At 39.7% G+C, this 17,585-nt stretch overlaps 2 protein-coding genes across 2 annotated transcripts; both read right to left on the reverse strand.

The window, feature by feature from the left end:
• Positions 1-7,882: 7,882 nt before the first annotated feature.
• Positions 7,883-10,042, reverse strand: LOC132279287 (uncharacterized). Its single transcript, XM_059781220.1, has 3 exons — positions 9,709-10,042; positions 7,998-8,025; positions 7,883-7,931 (listed from the first exon to the last, which is right to left on the reverse strand). The coding sequence occupies exons 1-3, from the start codon at positions 10,040-10,042 to the stop codon at positions 7,883-7,885; spliced, it is 411 nt and encodes a 136-aa protein (XP_059637203.1).
• A 507-nt stretch (positions 10,043-10,549) lies between these two features.
• LOC132279296 (uncharacterized) lies at positions 10,550-11,347 on the reverse strand. Its single transcript, XM_059781227.1, has one exon. It carries the CDS (start codon positions 11,345-11,347, stop codon positions 10,550-10,552), a length of 798 nt encoding a protein of 265 aa, XP_059637210.1.
• Positions 11,348-17,585: the final 6,238 nt, after the last annotated feature.

The raw sequence follows: 17,585 nt of genomic DNA on the forward strand, positions 1-17,585 counted from the left end.
CCAATATTTCAGGAAACTGCGGGCGAATGACATCCTCACGTTCCCAAGTAGACTCAGCCTTATTGTGATGACTCCACTGAACACGCACTAAAGGGATAACCTTATTACGAAGAATTTGATCCTGACGGCCAATAATACGACACGGTAGCTCTAAATATGTTGCATCCGGTTGTTACTCAATCTCCCCAACATTGATATAATGATACTGATCCTTATCTGGCAGAAATTTTCACAACATGGAAACATGGAATACATTGTGCACACGATCCAAATGATCCAAAAGTGCCAACCGATATGCCACAGCTCCAACTCGATCCGTAATCATGAATAGACCAACAAACCATGGTGACAACTTCCCTTTCTTCCCAAAGCGCATTACTCCTTTCATAGGAGACACTTTGAGTAAAACCTGATCCCCAACCCGAAACTCCAATGCACGAGTGCGACGATCGGCATAACTCTTCTGCCGACTCTGAGCAATGCGCAAGCTATCCCTAATTATAGCAATATTATCAGAGCTATCCTTAATGAACTCAGGACCCAAAAATCTGCTCTTGCCAACCTCCATCCAACAAACAGGAGATCGACATGGTCGGCCATATAATGTTTCAAACGGTGCCATACCAATAGTCTTCTAGAAACTATTATTAAACGCAAATTGGATTAGTGACAAATAATCCTCCCAGTGGCCCTTGAAATCATGAACGCACAAAAGAAGTATATCCTCCATGATCTAATTAACCCGCTCAGTCTGTCCATCAGTCTGAGGATGATAAGCAGTGCTAAAATGCAACTCTGGACCCAAAACCTGTTGAAAACTTTTCCAAAATCCTGACACAAAGCTCAAATCCCTATCCGATATAATAGACACCGGAATGCCATGCAGCTTTACAATCTCTGAAATGTAAAGTCTCACCAGCTGCTCCGAAGTGAAGTCAGTGCGAATAGGTAAAAAATGAGCTGATTTAGTCAACCTATCCACGATGACCCAAATGGAATTATGGTCCTTAAAAGAATTAGGCAATCCCTCCACAAAATCCATAGAAATGCTCTCCCATTTCCACTCCGGTATAGGTAGTGTAATACCCCTAATTTTAAAAGGACAGTTCTGGAATTTAATTATTGTATTTAATTGCATTTTATTTTATTATGTGTCATTTTATTGCATTATTTGCTTGATAATTGATTATCTGCTTGTTTGTCCTTTTATTTGAATTAATTGTTTTCTTTTATTAATATTATTGTTTTGTTATTGGATTATTTTAAATTGGGTTAAGTTAAATGTTAATTTATTTTAGATTAGGATTATATTTCTGTGGAAGTTATTTAAAGGTTAAATTATATAATTAAGTTGATTTACGTATATATCAGTTAGGGTTGGAGTTACTGTAGCCGACCTAGGTTGTATTAAGTCGCCGTGTATTGTAACTTGGACAATTGCATGGGCCGACTAAGGGTTTGCATTAGGGCTCTAGCTATATACGGATTAGGGTTGGAGAATTAAGCCTATAAATATATTTCTTCATGTGGGTTTAGGGTTTAGCAAACAAACATCACACAACCTGCATTCACGTATCAGGTTTTCAGAGAGGGAAAAATAGAGAGTTGTAGAGAGTTTCAGAGAGAACCTTTGGGGATTGAAGGAAGAATTCAAGGAGAAGGTTGGGGATTGAATTAGGAGTAGTAGAGGGAGTTAAGACAACCATCGTTGCCGGAGTTGACAGAGGTCTGCCGTTCCATAGCCTGAAACTAAAGGCAAGTTTCTGTTATGCTCTATATCTTTAATCTGTGTTCTGTGCATGCCTAGGAGGACTTCAGGGACTTAATAAAGGCTAAAACAATTGTAAACAAACATAATATCATGGATTTATGCATATAAGAATCTGGTTTAAATACTCGTAAGATAACTGTTTTGCCTATTTCTGCTTCTCTGTTAATCTGTTTTTTTTTTTTTCTATAATTGTGATTCAGGTTGTGGTAAACTAAGGTTGTAAATTATATGTGGGATGCTTTGTAACTAATCTAGGAGTGAGTTTAAAGCCTGGAACAAGATCTTAAAACAGTTTTGATTTTTACAAAATAAATCTGTTGTAAGTTGCTTAAAGTTGCTATTTGAACGTTCTGTAATTGTGGCTTCCAAACTTGAGTCTAGTTCAAATCATGGTTGCATATCAGTGGGTTAGGATTAATCTATAACTTTGATTGGACCCTCGAACAACTGATTAAAACATTCCAGAGGCTCTGTTAGTTACCGGAGTCGAAGAAGATGAAGCAAGAACAGATGACGGTGCCCAAAGGAGCAAGAGCAGGCTCCAGAAAACCTAGGAGCCTCCCCTAAGCCTTTGGAGCCGGCTCCTAAAGGATTGGAGCCGGCTCCTGGCTGTTTTGGAGCCGGCTCCAATAGTCCAGAGCCAGCTCTTGAGGCAATTTGAGCAGTGCTCTCACCCGGATGCGCTCAGTTTTGGTTTAGTGCACTGTTTGGCTGCGTGGGGTGTTTTAAATGGTTTGAATTGAATTAATGGATGGATACAAGTGTTGTAGATCCATTAAAAAATAGAGAAACATAAATTCATAATTTAATTAAGGATTGGACAATGCACAGTTAGGCAAGGAATTACCGGTTGCACCTTGAATATTAAACTGTTTACACTAGAGAATTTAGAGGATCATTTGTATATGATTTAGTTAGGGTTAAACATATATAAATAGGATTATAAGTAACATTAATTACTTAAATTTAACTGAATTTGTGTTGAATCAAGTTAATTTTCACCTTGTTATTCAACTACGGCAGATACGGACAACTTGGAGGATATGAATGCTTATACTTATTTTGCAGATTACATTATTGGAATATTGATTTTGTTTAGGCTCTATAATGAATGCTTATTATTGATATATATGTATCAAATTATAATGATACATATTTTGGAGGATGGATGTTGATTATATAGTGTGGTTCAATTAACTACGCAGTTTGGAGGAGTTAAATGCTCAGTAAATTTTTATCAGCTTAAAGGAATTGGTTTAGGATTTCTAAGCTTTATATTGTGTGCATAATTTGATCCTAAACTTGATAGGTTATATTAAATGCTTATTCTGGAGTATAGTTGGTTTGCATCTATTACTGTTTTATCGACTATGTTAATTGGAGGATTGTATGTACCGGTATGGGACGGTGACATACTAGGTATGGATTAGTTCAAGCACTAAATCCTACCTAATTTGGAATGAGTTGGATTAACCATAAAGAGGTTAAGTCCTACTTATATGGATGTATATGGACCGGTATGGGACGGTGTCATACTAGGGATGGTTTAGCTCAAAATGCATAAACCTAACTTATTGGATTTAAGGGAAGGATTGTAAAATATTGAATCCTAAACCTTGTTTAGTCAGATCGACTGATTAAGTTGAAAGACTATCTGGATTAATTGTGTTTGTGTGTAGTTGGATCGACTGATTAAGTTGAATGACTACCTGGATTAAATGTTGGTTGTGTTTAAGTCAGATCGACTGATTAAGTTGAATGACTAAACTGGATTAAAATTCTTATGTCAATTCAATAAACAATAAAATAGCATACCTTGGGTTAGACGGACTTTATATATATGATATGGCACCACGATATGGGCATGAGTCTCAGAGTCGTTGGTTAGGGAGCGTATATCGCTTGGGATGGATAACTGGACATAGGTATTGTTCCCTGGTAGGTCTAGGTACTCATGCCCACCTTAGGGTGCGTATTTGCATGTTGCCTTTTATTCAGGCTGAGACAAACCTATTGGACTAGCGAGCGTCCTATTAGTGTGCACTATATACATATATGGACTACTCTAGATATGGTTGAGTCTTACTAAGATGTATCTGCGTATTGGATTACTGTTTGGATTGTAGTAGATCAGGACTTACATGTGGGCCTGACCCACTCCTTTATTTTTCAGGTATTCGTCAGTTCCAGGGTTAGAGCTTGGACGTGCAGAGCAGATACAGATATTCATTCCTCTGACTTTGTAGGAATCTTCTCTATGTTAGCTGTAGAATTTATTTCTATGATTTAAACTCCTATTTGAGAATTTTATAAGGGGTCCAATAGATGGATTCCCGAGTTGTAAACTTACAGAGGTTTTGAAGCTTGGATTTTTATAATTATATTTGGAAGATATTTATTTCTAGTTCCTTTCAGCTTTTAAATTTTTATTTCTTAAACAATTTTGTATTCCGTGTTCGATTTAAAATACTTTAATGGTTTGATATCCCTCGGACTCGAGTCGGACTTGATCAACCCGTGTCTCGGATCCGAGGGGTATCACAGGTAGTGGCTGTAGAGCTTCTGGTGGCCGCTGATGATCAATCTTGACCATCTAACAAGTACTACATCGTGAGACAAAAATAGCAATGTCCTTTTTCATACCTGTCCATCAAAACTGCCACTTCATATCCTGATACATCTCGTCTCCTCCTAGATGAATAGAAAACTCAGAATAATGAGTCTCCGTCATCACATCCTTCCTCAAATCATCAGCAGAAGGTACCACTAAACGTTCCTTATACCTTAAACCTCCATCCGTCCCACCATAGTAATATGGGACCTCACCAGAAGTTATCTCTGCAATTTTGTCAATGCACTGCTGATCCGTGAGTTACGCCTTCAATACTTTGTGAATGATAGAAGGTGTAACTACCATGCAAGCTAAACTTAACATTTCAACCAGGGGGTCCGAATCGTTAGCTGGGTCCTTACTCGAACCCGAGGTCATCTACATCAAACTTAACATTTCAAGTGTCACAACATCACCTTTAGGAGCATCCCTAGGTCGTCACTAGGCTTTCACGAAGTTCAAAACAAATTCCTAAGGTTCGAGAGATGGATACATTGATGAGAAGAGTAACTTGGACCAAACAAACTCACTTCGATCGACCGAAGTGGAGCTTCGGTCGGCCGAAGCAAGCCCTTCCAAAACGATCGACCGAAACCCCCCTTTGGTAGACCGAAGCAGAGATCCTGAGAGCATGCGAATGGTTCAGTCGACCGAACCCTATTTCGGTCGGCCGAAACAGGAGATCCCGAGAGTCAACAAAGGGGTTTAGTCGACCGGGGCACCATTTCGGTCGACCGAAATGGCTTCTTCGAGCCTTATATCCTAAAACTGACCTGCTATGCTTAGAAATGAACTGATATGATTGTGATAAACTTTAGAATGATTCAAACGTGAGCTAAACCATCAAAATGAAACATTCTAAGGTTATGAACATGAGTACCACCACACAATCATCTTACAAGAACATTTATTACAATTACATGATAATCAACATAATGTTCACATTAGTTCCATTTACATCAAATAAAAGTTAAGTCTCATACTTGAGTTACAAGGCTATGAATAATAACATTTGTTACATTTCCAAAACAATATACATACAAAAAAATTGGCCTAAGTACAAAATAGCAAAATGGTCTTCTAACAACTTTCAAGCTTGCGGTGGATTATCATCCGCCATTTCCTTTCCATGACCTGAAAAATGATAAATATAGTGTGGTGAGTAAAAGCTCAGCAGGTGGCACTTAAGACACGCTTCTTGTGTCCCCGTGAATCCATACAAAGAATAGACCAATAGGAAATAGGGGTAATACAATGTCGGGATAATATCACATAACAATTAATCTCAAGTATACACCATATGATACAATAGAATGAAATGCGTGCCAATGTCACTCCCCATTTTCATCATTCAAAACCATCACTTTCAAACGGTTAATATAACCCGCCCTTTGGTGACCCCGTAGTGACACGAGAGAAGGATTAGTTAGTGTCCCTGACCCTTGGTACCCCCGTGGTGTCATTTTAGGCCCAGCTAGCTCAACCATGCTAGGGCAATCTCCCTAGTTCCCTCTAGGCTATATTAACCTTCCGGCCCTTTGGTACCCCCGCGGCGACCGGGTTTTTATAAAACTATTTCATCAAAACACTTTCCCAAAATTCCCCATTTTTATTTCAAAACGCTGTTTCCCTTTTTCATACCCAATGTTGATGCATGAATGCATCAATGCCATGTCTATGCCCATCATTCTACAACCAACTCAAATTTAATTAACAAGGCATGGTTCATAAGGATTTCTAAAGAATTTACAACATTTGATCATACAATAAAAATCTAGCATGATAGACATATGAAAATCAACATTTAAGCATGCTCTTCACATAGATCATTCAACACACATAACCACACAATTGACCAATATACGCAACAACTAAGTAATTGACTAGATACTATATAAATTGAGCATGCTAAACAACCATTTAGGAGAAAATAACTCACAAAAGCACAAGATTTCATAGATTAAGAACCCCCTATCTCTAAATTGAGCAAAACCCTTGAAATGGGTCAACAAATTCGAAATCCCTAGTGAGGCTTAAAGCTGAAATTGATGGTACTCACGCGTAGAGCTCATCTTGCTCGCCGTTTTGCCCCAAACAGTACACCAAAATTCAAAGTATTGAAGATGGACTCAAAGCTTGAAGTTTGATTCCAAAAAGAAAAGACAAACAAGTGAAGAAGGAGAGAGGAAGAGAAAGTTACGGGGAGAGAGAAAAAAAATAGGTGATCAAAAATGGTCTCTAGACCATTAAATGTTTGAGTGGTGGTTACCACCACCAACCTTTTTTTTTTTTTACTCCAATTTCTACATCACACACACACAAAAATGCACCACATACAAATACTACTTAATCCACATAAATTAAATTGCACAAATTGCAATTGGACCCAACCACATAATGTGAAAAGACAGAAATACCCTTGCACCAACTAATTACCAGAAAAATGAAAAATGCTGAAAATTAGAAACGTCACAATCTCCCCAACTTAAAAAGGAATTCGTCCCCGAAATCAAGCCATACCTGGGAAAGAAAACAACTCCGGATACCTGGAGCGAACCTGCTGTTCGAGCTCCCAAGTAGCCTCCTCGACTCCGTGGTGCCTCTAAAGGACTTTCACTAACTGCACTGTTTTACCCCCTAACACCTTCTGCCGTGTGTCAAGGATTTGCACTGGTCCCTCTTCATAGGAGACATCCTCATCAACGTCCACATCAACCCAATTCAAAACATGGGATGGATCTAGTTTATACTTCCGTAACATCGATACATGAAAAACATTGTGAACCTTGTCCATCTGTAGTGGCAAAGCAAGTCTGTAGGCAACTTCTCTTACACGGTCCAAAATCTCAAACGGTCTAATGAATCATGGCGACAACTTGCCACTCTTCCCGAACCTTATCAAACCCTTCCGTGGAGAAACCCGCAGAAAAACATGGTCTTCCACCTAAAACGATAGCGGTCGTCTCCGCCTATCTGTATAGTTCTTTTTTCGGCTCTGAGCTGTGAGTAATCTCTTTCTGATCAAATTAATCTTCTCAGTAGTCTCGAGTACAATGTCGGGTCCTAAGGTGGCTGTCTCGCCCACCTCAGTCCAACAAACTGGAGACCTACAAAGTTTACTGTACAATGCCTCAAATGGAGCCATCTCGATGCTCGCCTGATAACTGTTATCGTAGGCAAACTCAATAAGCCGTAGATGATCTTCCCAACTACCACCCAAGTCAAGCACACATGCCCAAAGCATATCCTCCAAGATCTGGATAGTACGGTCCGATTGACCGTCTGTCTGTGGATGAAATGTTGTACTAAGATGTAACGTTGAACCGAATGCTGCTTGAAGTCCTTTCCAGAACTTCGAAGTGAACTTGGCATCCCTATCTGAGATAATGGTTACTGGAAGTCCATGCAACCTTACAATCTCCTTCACGTAAAGAACACCAAGTGCCTCTGCATCATCTGTTGCCTTAATAAGCAAAAAGTGAGCCATCATGATCAGTCTATCAATAATGACCCATACGGCCTCGCTGCCTCTCCGTGACCTTGGAAGACCTGTCACAAAATCCATAACAATGTGCTCCCATTTCCATTGCGCTACAGGCAATGGTTGCAACAAACCTGCCGATCTCTGATGCTCGACCTTCACCTGTTGACAGGTAAGGCATCTAGCCAGAAACTGTTCAACATCTTTCTTCATCCCATTCCACCAATACTGACGCCTCAAGTTATGATACATCTTAGTACCACCTGGATGAACTGCAAAGCGGAAGTGTGAAACTCCCGAAGAACGTCCTCCAATAAACTGTGGGGACCACCAACAAATCCCTGAACCGTAGACCCCCATCTATATGCAAGGTCCAATCCTTCATTGTCTCACCACTGGAGATCAAAGCGTGAATGGCATCTAAATCCGAGTCCTGTCTCTATGACTCAATCACTCTTACAACAAGAATAGGCTGAGCCACAAGACTAAACAAGAATGCCAATTCACTACAACCATCATCGTTAACACAATACAATCCCATCTCTGCTAGATCATTAAGCATCTTCCATTTCCGAATAGCTAATCCTGCCAAAGTTCCACTAAATTTCCGGCTTAAGGCATCTGCTACCATATTTGCCTTGCCCGGATAATACTACAAATCAAAATTGTAATCTTCTAAAATTCAACCCATCGTCTCTGTCTATTATTCAGGTCCTTTTAGGAGAAAAGGTACTTGAGACTCTTATGATCCGAGAATACCTCGAATCTCTCACCATACAAATAGTGTCTCCAACACTTCAGTGTAAACACGACTGCCGCTAACTCTAGATCATGAGTAGGGTAGTTATACTAATGAGTCTTTAACTGTCAAGACCCATAAGCCACTACTCTACCATCCTGCATCAACACACATCCCAACCCATCACGTGAAACATCATAATAGATCACGTAACCCAAGCCACACTCAGGTATCACCAACACTGGAGCTATAGTCAATCTTGTCTTTAACTCTTGAAAAGAAGACTCGCAGGCTTCATTTCACACAAACTTTATTCCTTTTCGGGTCAATTGGGTCATAGACGCTGCCAAACGGGAGAAATCTTTCACAAATCTCCGATAGTAACCCGCTAGACTAAGGAAACTCCGGATTTCAAACACATTCTTAGGTTGCTCCCAATTCAAAACAGCTTCAATCTTCGATGGATCAACTGACACTCCATCTTCTGAAACAACGTGTCCCAAAAACTTCACCTCTTGTAGCCAAAACTCGCATTTCTCATATTTGGCATACAATCGGTGCTCTCATAAAATCTGCAGAACAGTACTCAATGGACCTCGTGCTCCTCTCGAGTCCGTGAGTACACAAGAATGTCATCCACGAAAACTACCACAATCTGGTCCAAGTAATCATGAAAGACACGGTTCATCAAGTCTATGAATGCCGCTGGCATATTTGTCAAGCCAAAAGGCATAATAAGGAACTCATAGTGTCCATACCATGTACGGAACACTGTCTTTGGGATATCCTCATCCCTAACCCGCAACTGATAATAGCCAGACCTCAAATCAATCTTTGAGAAAAACTGGCTCATCTCAACTGATCAAACAAATCGTCTATCCTTGGCAAAGGATACTTGTTCTTGATGGTGACGTGGTTCAACTTCCGGTAATCAATGCACAACCTCAAAGAACCATCTTTCTTCTTAGCGAATAAGACCGGTGCATCCCACGGTGACACACTCGGTCGGATGAAACCTTTCATCCTCAGATCATCAAGCTGTTTCTTCAACTCTTCCAACTCAATTGGTGCCATACGATACGGTGCCATAGAAATCGGCGCAGTACCGGGCATCAAGTCAATAGTGAACTCCACTTCTCGGTGTGGAGGCAACTCTATCAAATCCTCTGGGAACATATCAAGAAAATCATGAACTACCTCCGGATAGCCTTCTCCCACAACATTATCTTCTTCGGCTAGAAGACTAGCCAAGAAATAATCTCCACGACTTCGTTCACGAATTCTATACACTGATGAAGGCTGGGAATCACTCCGATCTCCCATGAAAAAGAAACAATCTCCCTCAGGAGTGCAAACTGTAACTCTTCCTCTATAACAGTCGATCGTAGCATAAAATGAAGCTAACCAATCCATCCTGAGAATGACATCTAAACTAGTCATCTCCAGGAGGATAAGGTCAAACACAAAAGTCCGTCCGACTATCACAATAGAACAATCCCGTACAACTCGGCTCAAAAATGCTGAAACCCCAACTGGCATATCAACACACAACGCCTGATCCATGAAACTGACCTCTAACCTCGATGCAAGTGCAAATGATGATGAAATGAAGGAATGAGATGAACCAGAGTCAAAAAGAATACGAGCCCAAGAACCAAACACTAGAAAGATACCTCAGAGAACTAACGGTCCAGAAGATGCATCAGCCGGTGCAAGTGCAAAGACACGTCTCTGCGGTGCCTGTGCTTGAGAACAGCTACCCGGAATACCAGACTGCTATGCTGGCACAGTAGGAGCATCCCTCCTAACTGGTCGTGAACCCTGAGAAGATATAGCAGGTTATGGTGGTGGCGGCGGTCTGAAACCGAACTGAACAGTAGCCGACTGTGATTGCCTCTGTCGTGACCCTCTGCCACTACTAGTAGTTGCTCCCTAACTCGAACAGTCTCAAATCAAGTGACCTTGTTGGCCACACCCATAATAAGCCTTTGAAGCTGAAGAAACCGAAGACGATCTCATGGGACAACTGGACTTATAATGCCCAGGCTGCTGACACTGAAAACATATGACTCCACTCTTATTAGATCCAGCTAGCATAGGAGTGGTAGGAGCGGATCGTACAGATTGTTGCCCCTGAAACTGAAAAGAACTACCCTTGTTCTTCTTCCAAGAAGATCCTTCTAAAGATAGCCTTGCCCCTTTCTTTTGCTTCCACTGTTTTCTTCTTGCATCTTTATCTTTGATATCAGCCTCAAGCATCAAAGCCCTCTCTACTGTTTCAGAATAAACCTTGATAAACTGTGCCGTTATCAATGGCCTCATTCTATCATGAAGACCGGAAATAAACTTCCGAGTCTTGTCAATTTCATCCCTTACCATTTCCGAAGCAAAGCGAGAAAGTGAAGTGAATTTGTTCTCATATTCCGCCACTGAAATATTACCTTGGATAAGGCCAAGAAACTGGTCTTTTAGCTCCCATCTTTTAGAAATCGAAAAATACTTCTCGTAAAACAATTCCTTAAACTTTTTCCAACTCATTTCTTCCACCTTATGCTGGCTCGTGATCGATTTCCACCAAAGCTTAGCATCCTTAGCAAACTTATAAGTTACTAGAATGATCTTCAAGTGATCCTCTGTCACATCCATTGAGGTCAACTGAGTCTTAACTTGATCAATGTAGTTGTTTACTATCATTGGATCTGCACCGTCTTCAAACATAACCGGCTTTAACTGAGAAAACCCCATAATAATCTTAAGACGCTTCTGAGCTGGCGTCTCCTCAACTTGAACTGTAGGTTGTGGTGCCGACTACGACTGAGCAGCAATGGTTGCCCTTAAGGCACTTTGTAACAAACGATTCAACTCCAGTGCTGCAGAACCTTCACCCGCTTCTACGGGTGATTCAATATTATCTCTCCTTGTGGGGACACCTCTCGGGGGAATCAAGTCCCTAAGAAGTGTGTCCTCATTATTTAACTCCTCAAGATTGGAGCTAGAGCTCTCGCCAACATCACCCCTAGTAGGCCTAGGGCCAACTTCCCTAGTTTCCTCACGTCATGACATCGTGCTATAAAATGAGAAAACAGTTCAGAAACATGACATTAAGGCCCACTGTGGACAACTCAACATGAAATGATGTCGTAACGACACTTAGCATGCAAAACTATACAAGAAACATTTTAACATGAATAATTAAGCACATATGCACATAGGCAGTTAAGCATACTTGTTCAAGTAATACAACACGTAGCAAGTAGTCAAAGAAACAATACAATTAACATCCTATGTAATCCCATGTAGGCCTCTACCCGTCGTCCTATAGGTTTTCAAACCATGTCTCTGATACCATTCCTGTAACGACCCGAACCCGTGGGTCCGAATCGTGAGCCGGGTCCTTACTCAAACCCAAGGTCATCTACGTCAAACCTAACATTTCAAGTGTCACAACATCACCCTTAGGATCATCCCTAGGTCATCACTAGGCTTTCACGAAGTTCAAAACAAATTCCTAAGGCTCGAGAGATGGATACATTAACGAGAAGAGCAACTTGGACCAAACAAACTCATTTCGGTCGGTCGAAGCAAGCCCTTCCAAATCGGTCGATCGAAACCCCCCTTCGGTCGACCGAAGCAGAGATCCTGAGAGTATGCGAATGGTTCAGTCGACCGAACCCTATTTCGATCGACTGAAACAGGAGATCTCGAGAGTCAACAAAGGGGTTCGGTCGACCGATGCACCATTTCGGTCGACCGAAGTGGCTTCTTTGAGCCCTGTATCCTAAAACTGACCTGCTATGCTTAGAAATGAATTGAGATGATTGTGAACAGCTTTAGAATGATTCAAACGTGAGCTAAACCATCAAAATGAAACATTCCAAGGTTATGAACAATCATCTTACAAGAACATTTATTATAATTACATGAGGAATCAACATAATGTTCACATTAGTTCCATTTACATCAAATAAAAGTTAAGTCTCATACTTGAGTTACAAGGTCATGAATAATAACATTTGTTACATTTCCAAAACAATAGAAATACAAAAAAATTGGCCTAAGTACAAAATAGCAAAATGGTCTTCTAACAACTTTCAAGCTTGCGGTGGATTATCATCCGCCAATTCCTTTCCATGACCTGAAAAATGATAAATATAGTGGGGTGAGCAAAAGCTCAATAGGTGGCACTTAAGACATGCTTTTTGTGTCCCCGTGAATCCATACAAAGAATAGAGCAATAGGAAATGGGGGTAATACAATGTCGGGATAATATCACATAACAATCAATCTCAAGTATACACCATATGATGTAATGGAATGAAATGCGTGCCAATGTCACTCCCCATTTTCATCATTTAAAACCAACACTTTCAAATGGTTAATATAACCCTCCCTTTGGTGACCCCGCAGCGACACGAGAGAAGGATTGGCTAGTATCCCTGACCTTTGGTACCCCTGAGACGTCATTTTGGGCCCAGCTAGCTCAACCACGCTAGGGCAATCTCCCTAGTTCCCTTTAGGCTATATTAACCCTCCTGCCCTTTGGTACCCCTGTGGCGACCGGGTTTTCATAAAACTATTTCATCAAAACACTTTCCCAAAATTCCCCATTTTGATTTCAAAGCACTGTTTCCCTTTTTCGTGCCCAATATTGATGCATGAATGCATCAATGCCATGTCTATGCCCATCATTCTACAACCAACTCAAATTTAATTAACAAGGTATGGTTCATAAGGATTTTCAAAGAATTTACAACATGTGATCATACAATAAAAATCTAGCATGATAGGCATATGAAAATCAACACTTAAACATGCTCTTTACATAGATCATTCAACACAAATAACCACAGAATTGACCAATATACGCAACAACTAAGCAATTGACTAGATACTATACAATTGAGCATGCTAAACTACCATTTATAAGAAGATAACTCACAGAAGCACAAGATTTCATGGATTAAGAACCCCCTACCTCTAGATTGAGCAAAACCCTTGAAATGGGTCACCAAATTCAAAATCCCCAGGGAGGTTCAAAGCTGAAATTGATGGTACTCACGCATAGAGCTCATCTTGCTCTCCGTTTTGCCCCAAACGGCACACCAAAATTCAAAGTATTGAGGATGGAATCAAAGCTTGAAGTTTGATTCCAAAAAGAAAAGAAAAACAAGTGAAGAAGGAGAGAGGAAGAGAAAGTTACGGGGAGAGAGAAAAAAAATGGGTGATCAAAAATGGTTTCTAGACCATTAAATGTGTGAGTGGTGGGTCCCACCACTAACCTTTTCTTTTCTTTTTTTTCTTTTACTCCAATTTCTACATCACACACACACAAAAATGCACCACATACAAATACCACTTAATCCACATAAATTAAATTGCACAAATTGCAATTGGACCCAACCACAAAACGTGAAAAGACAGAATACCCTTGCACCAACGAATTACCAGAAAAATGAAAAATGCTGAAAATTGGAAACGTCACAAATACCATGTAAAAGAAACTAAAAATTGAGGAATTTTCTATATATTGAATTGAATTCATTACAAAAAAGGAAGTGTAATATTTCTGAATTTTGATATTTTCTATTTTTCTTGAATTTTTTGTTTACGTAAGGGCATTTTCGTCTTTTCTTGTTTTGCGTACCGGACACTATGGAGTGTGCCGGTTAAGTCTCAGAGTTGATTGGGGCATTTCATTGAGTTCAGGACTCTTTGAAATGCAAGGTTCGTCATTTTTGTATTTTTTCATTTTTCGAGTCGGACGGTCCCGTGTGGGACCCGCTACTGGAATTGTCGCGCACGGGGATTTCAGTTGGGTTCATTTGCATCCCATGCATTTTATTTAATATGTTATATGTGGTGGTGATTTAGTATGGTTGATATATATATAGAAAAGAAAAAAAATAAATTTTTACTGTTGTGGGGCCCACATCTTTTCCCTTCTAATTGGCCAAGAGGCCATTTTTGGGCCTCAAAATTCTCTCTCTATCTCATGCCCTCTCTCTTTCTCTTCTCCCATTTTCTTTTATCTTTTTATGCAATTTCAAACCTTGATTTCTCACAAACCGTTGGGAGATTTTTGATGCTGTTTGCGACAAATTAAAGAGCTCGAAGAGATCTACGATTTAATCGGAGCCAATCCCTTTTTGGCCACCATTTTGAGATTTTGAAATTCTAGGGTTTGAGGTGAATTTGGGGCTTTTCATTAAATTGAGGTAGGGGATTCCTAATCCATAACTTCTTAGACTTTTTGTGAGTCAATTCTTTATGAATTGTTGATTAGCAAGTTCAATTTGTGTTAATTTCTCTAAGATGGCTTATTTGATGTCTATGAACCATATGTCTATGTATATTAGTTGATTTTGTGTGAGAGAGCATGCTTATGTGATTAATTTTATGCCTATTATGTATAAATTGTTGAAAGTTTGAAATATGGAAGCTTGTTAATTTGCGAGTTATGAAATTCTTTATTGACATATCATTGGAAAGCATGAGACATCCATGCATATCATGGGGCATGAAATGGGGAAAATTTTGATTTTAATGAAAAGTAAATGGTTTTGAGAAAAAGTTTGATGAAAGGTTTGCAAAAACTCGGTCGCCTAGGAGGCGCCTAGAAGTCCGTGGTATTAATGTAATCTAGAGGGAACTAGGGTGAGACTCTAGTATGGTTGAGCTACCTAGGCCTAGATGGCGCTATGGGTTAGAGATAGTTAGCTAACCCATCCCTTGTGACGCCATAGAGGTGCTATGGGTCAGATTGCATTGACGGTTTGGAATGATGAAACGAAAATGTTTTGGAAACGGGGAGTGACGCTGCATGGCATTACATTTCATAGCATGGTATCGATTCTTCATGAAGTGGATAATTGATATTGACATTGTTGTTGTATATCTCCCGATATAATATGACCCCATTTTCCTTACTCATATTCATTGTTAGATTCACAGGTTTCAGGAGGTGTGTCTTAGGCACCTCCTACAGAGCCATCGTGCTGATCCCTTTATTATTAACATTTTTCAGGGCTCGGGAAAGAAGTGGCGGAAGAGCCACAACCACAGACTTAGCTTGGATTAGAGAACTGACCCTTTTTGCCATCTTTCGTAACCAAACCCCATCATGTAAAGCACTAGCTGTAAATGTATCATTTTTGTGTCTCGTGATGTAACTATATTCTTTATTTTGTATGCGATCATCGGGGGATGTACAATGTCAGTATTATGTTAATCTTGTGAATGTAACATATTTGAAATTCCTTACCTAAAATTATGATGATAATTATGACGGGAGGATTGTATAGGTTGTCGTTGTGAATACGGAATTGCATAACTTATAAGGTTGGCTTATAACTAGTCTAATCAGTTTTGATGTTTTAGCTGTGGGTAGCGGCTACCCAAGGCCTGTCGGCAGGCTGACAACGACTATTAATCGGCTGACAATGCCCATTTTGGCATTCCGGTGAGCTGAAACGTGGAAAAACTTGTTTCGGCCGATTGAACCTCTTCATCAGCAGACCGACCCTCCTTCACCAGTCGGTTGAACCTCAATTTCAGTCGGTCGATGAGCCACTGTAGTAAAGTCCCGAGAGTTTGCAACTTTGAGAATCGTTTAGGCCGACTGACCATCTCAGTCAGCCGGCCGATCATGCAGTTTCAGCTGGCCGACCAAGGGCCATCAGTCGGCTGACCCTCCCTCTTTGACCAGTGTTTTGACCCTCTCTTCTTAGGCTATGATTTTGAAGTGTTTTAAGCCATGTAATAAATTGAATATTACCTATGAGCACGGGAAATGACCATTGTACCCTTGTTGATCTCGAGTTCGGATAGGGACCCGGTCAATGATCCGGACCCACGGGTTCTGGTCGTTACAAGAAGAGTATATTTATAGAGTACATCAGCTAACCTATTCTAGGAAACTACATAAAGATGATCAATTACAATTAATCAAAAATTAATGGCATATATACAATCTTATAATTAGCAAATCTCATTCCAACAATTATGCAAATCTTCATTATTTTCCGTAATACGTATGTTGCTCAGTTCATGTGTATTTTTCTCTTAATGGAAGTGGATGTACTCTATTTTTTATTTGTTTTTTCTTTGAGAGGGTATGCCCTCTGTTTTTCTTGTGCTTCATTGTCATATCTTTTGAAATAAAATCACCAACCCATTCAGGGGAGAAAAAAAAGGAGTTGCTTTCACTGAATCCATTTGTTGCTCGAAGAGGCTCTTGATATGAAATCCTCTTTGATTTGCATTTGCCACAGTATATAAAATCGCCTTACTTTGGACTTCTCGTCTCTCTTTTCAGCATCTTGTCACCATATAAAGAACAGCACAAATACTAGTGACCCAATTAGTGGTGGAACATATTTCAATACAAGATTGTTGTTTTTCTTTATTGGTGTTGAGCTCTGATACACGATGGTGGGACTTGCACCATAAAGTGGATAGTTCCACATAAAAGACTGAGCTGTCTAAGTTCGCAAAGGGTCCCTAGAGGAATTTCTCCAATCTATTAGAAGACAAATTCAAATTGCAAAGGGTATCTCAGCGCTATGATTGTGGACATAGTCCGAACCTTATCCGATAATTGAGGAGAAAGACCCAAACCTTACCCGATCCATATGAGGGTGGAGGAAATTAACCCTTTTATTTGTTATCAACGGATATACTCTTCTTTTAATTGAATGTTCAGAGAAATTCGATTTTACTCACTATCGGTGAATTTTAGGCTTTGTCCAGTAAGTGCAGGCCAAATTCAATTTGCTTCATTACTGCATAAATAAAAATAATAATAAGAAAAGGTAAATTGTATTAAATTCTCTGGACTTAGAAACATTTTGCAGTAAATTTGTCTTTATTTTTTTTTTTTATATGTTTTTTCTGTTACACATATCACTATATTTTAATTTTTTTAAAAAAAAAAACATAAAAAATAAAAATAAAATCTATAGTTATTAGTGCATAAAACACCTTT

Source organism: Cornus florida, unplaced genomic scaffold, assembly GCF_030987335.1.
Source record: "Cornus florida cultivar Cherokee Brave unplaced genomic scaffold, ASM3098733v1 CherokeeBrave_3.0.0_Hap2_Chr01, whole genome shotgun sequence".
In the NCBI taxonomy this organism is placed as follows: domain Eukaryota; kingdom Viridiplantae; phylum Streptophyta; class Magnoliopsida; order Cornales; family Cornaceae; genus Cornus; species Cornus florida.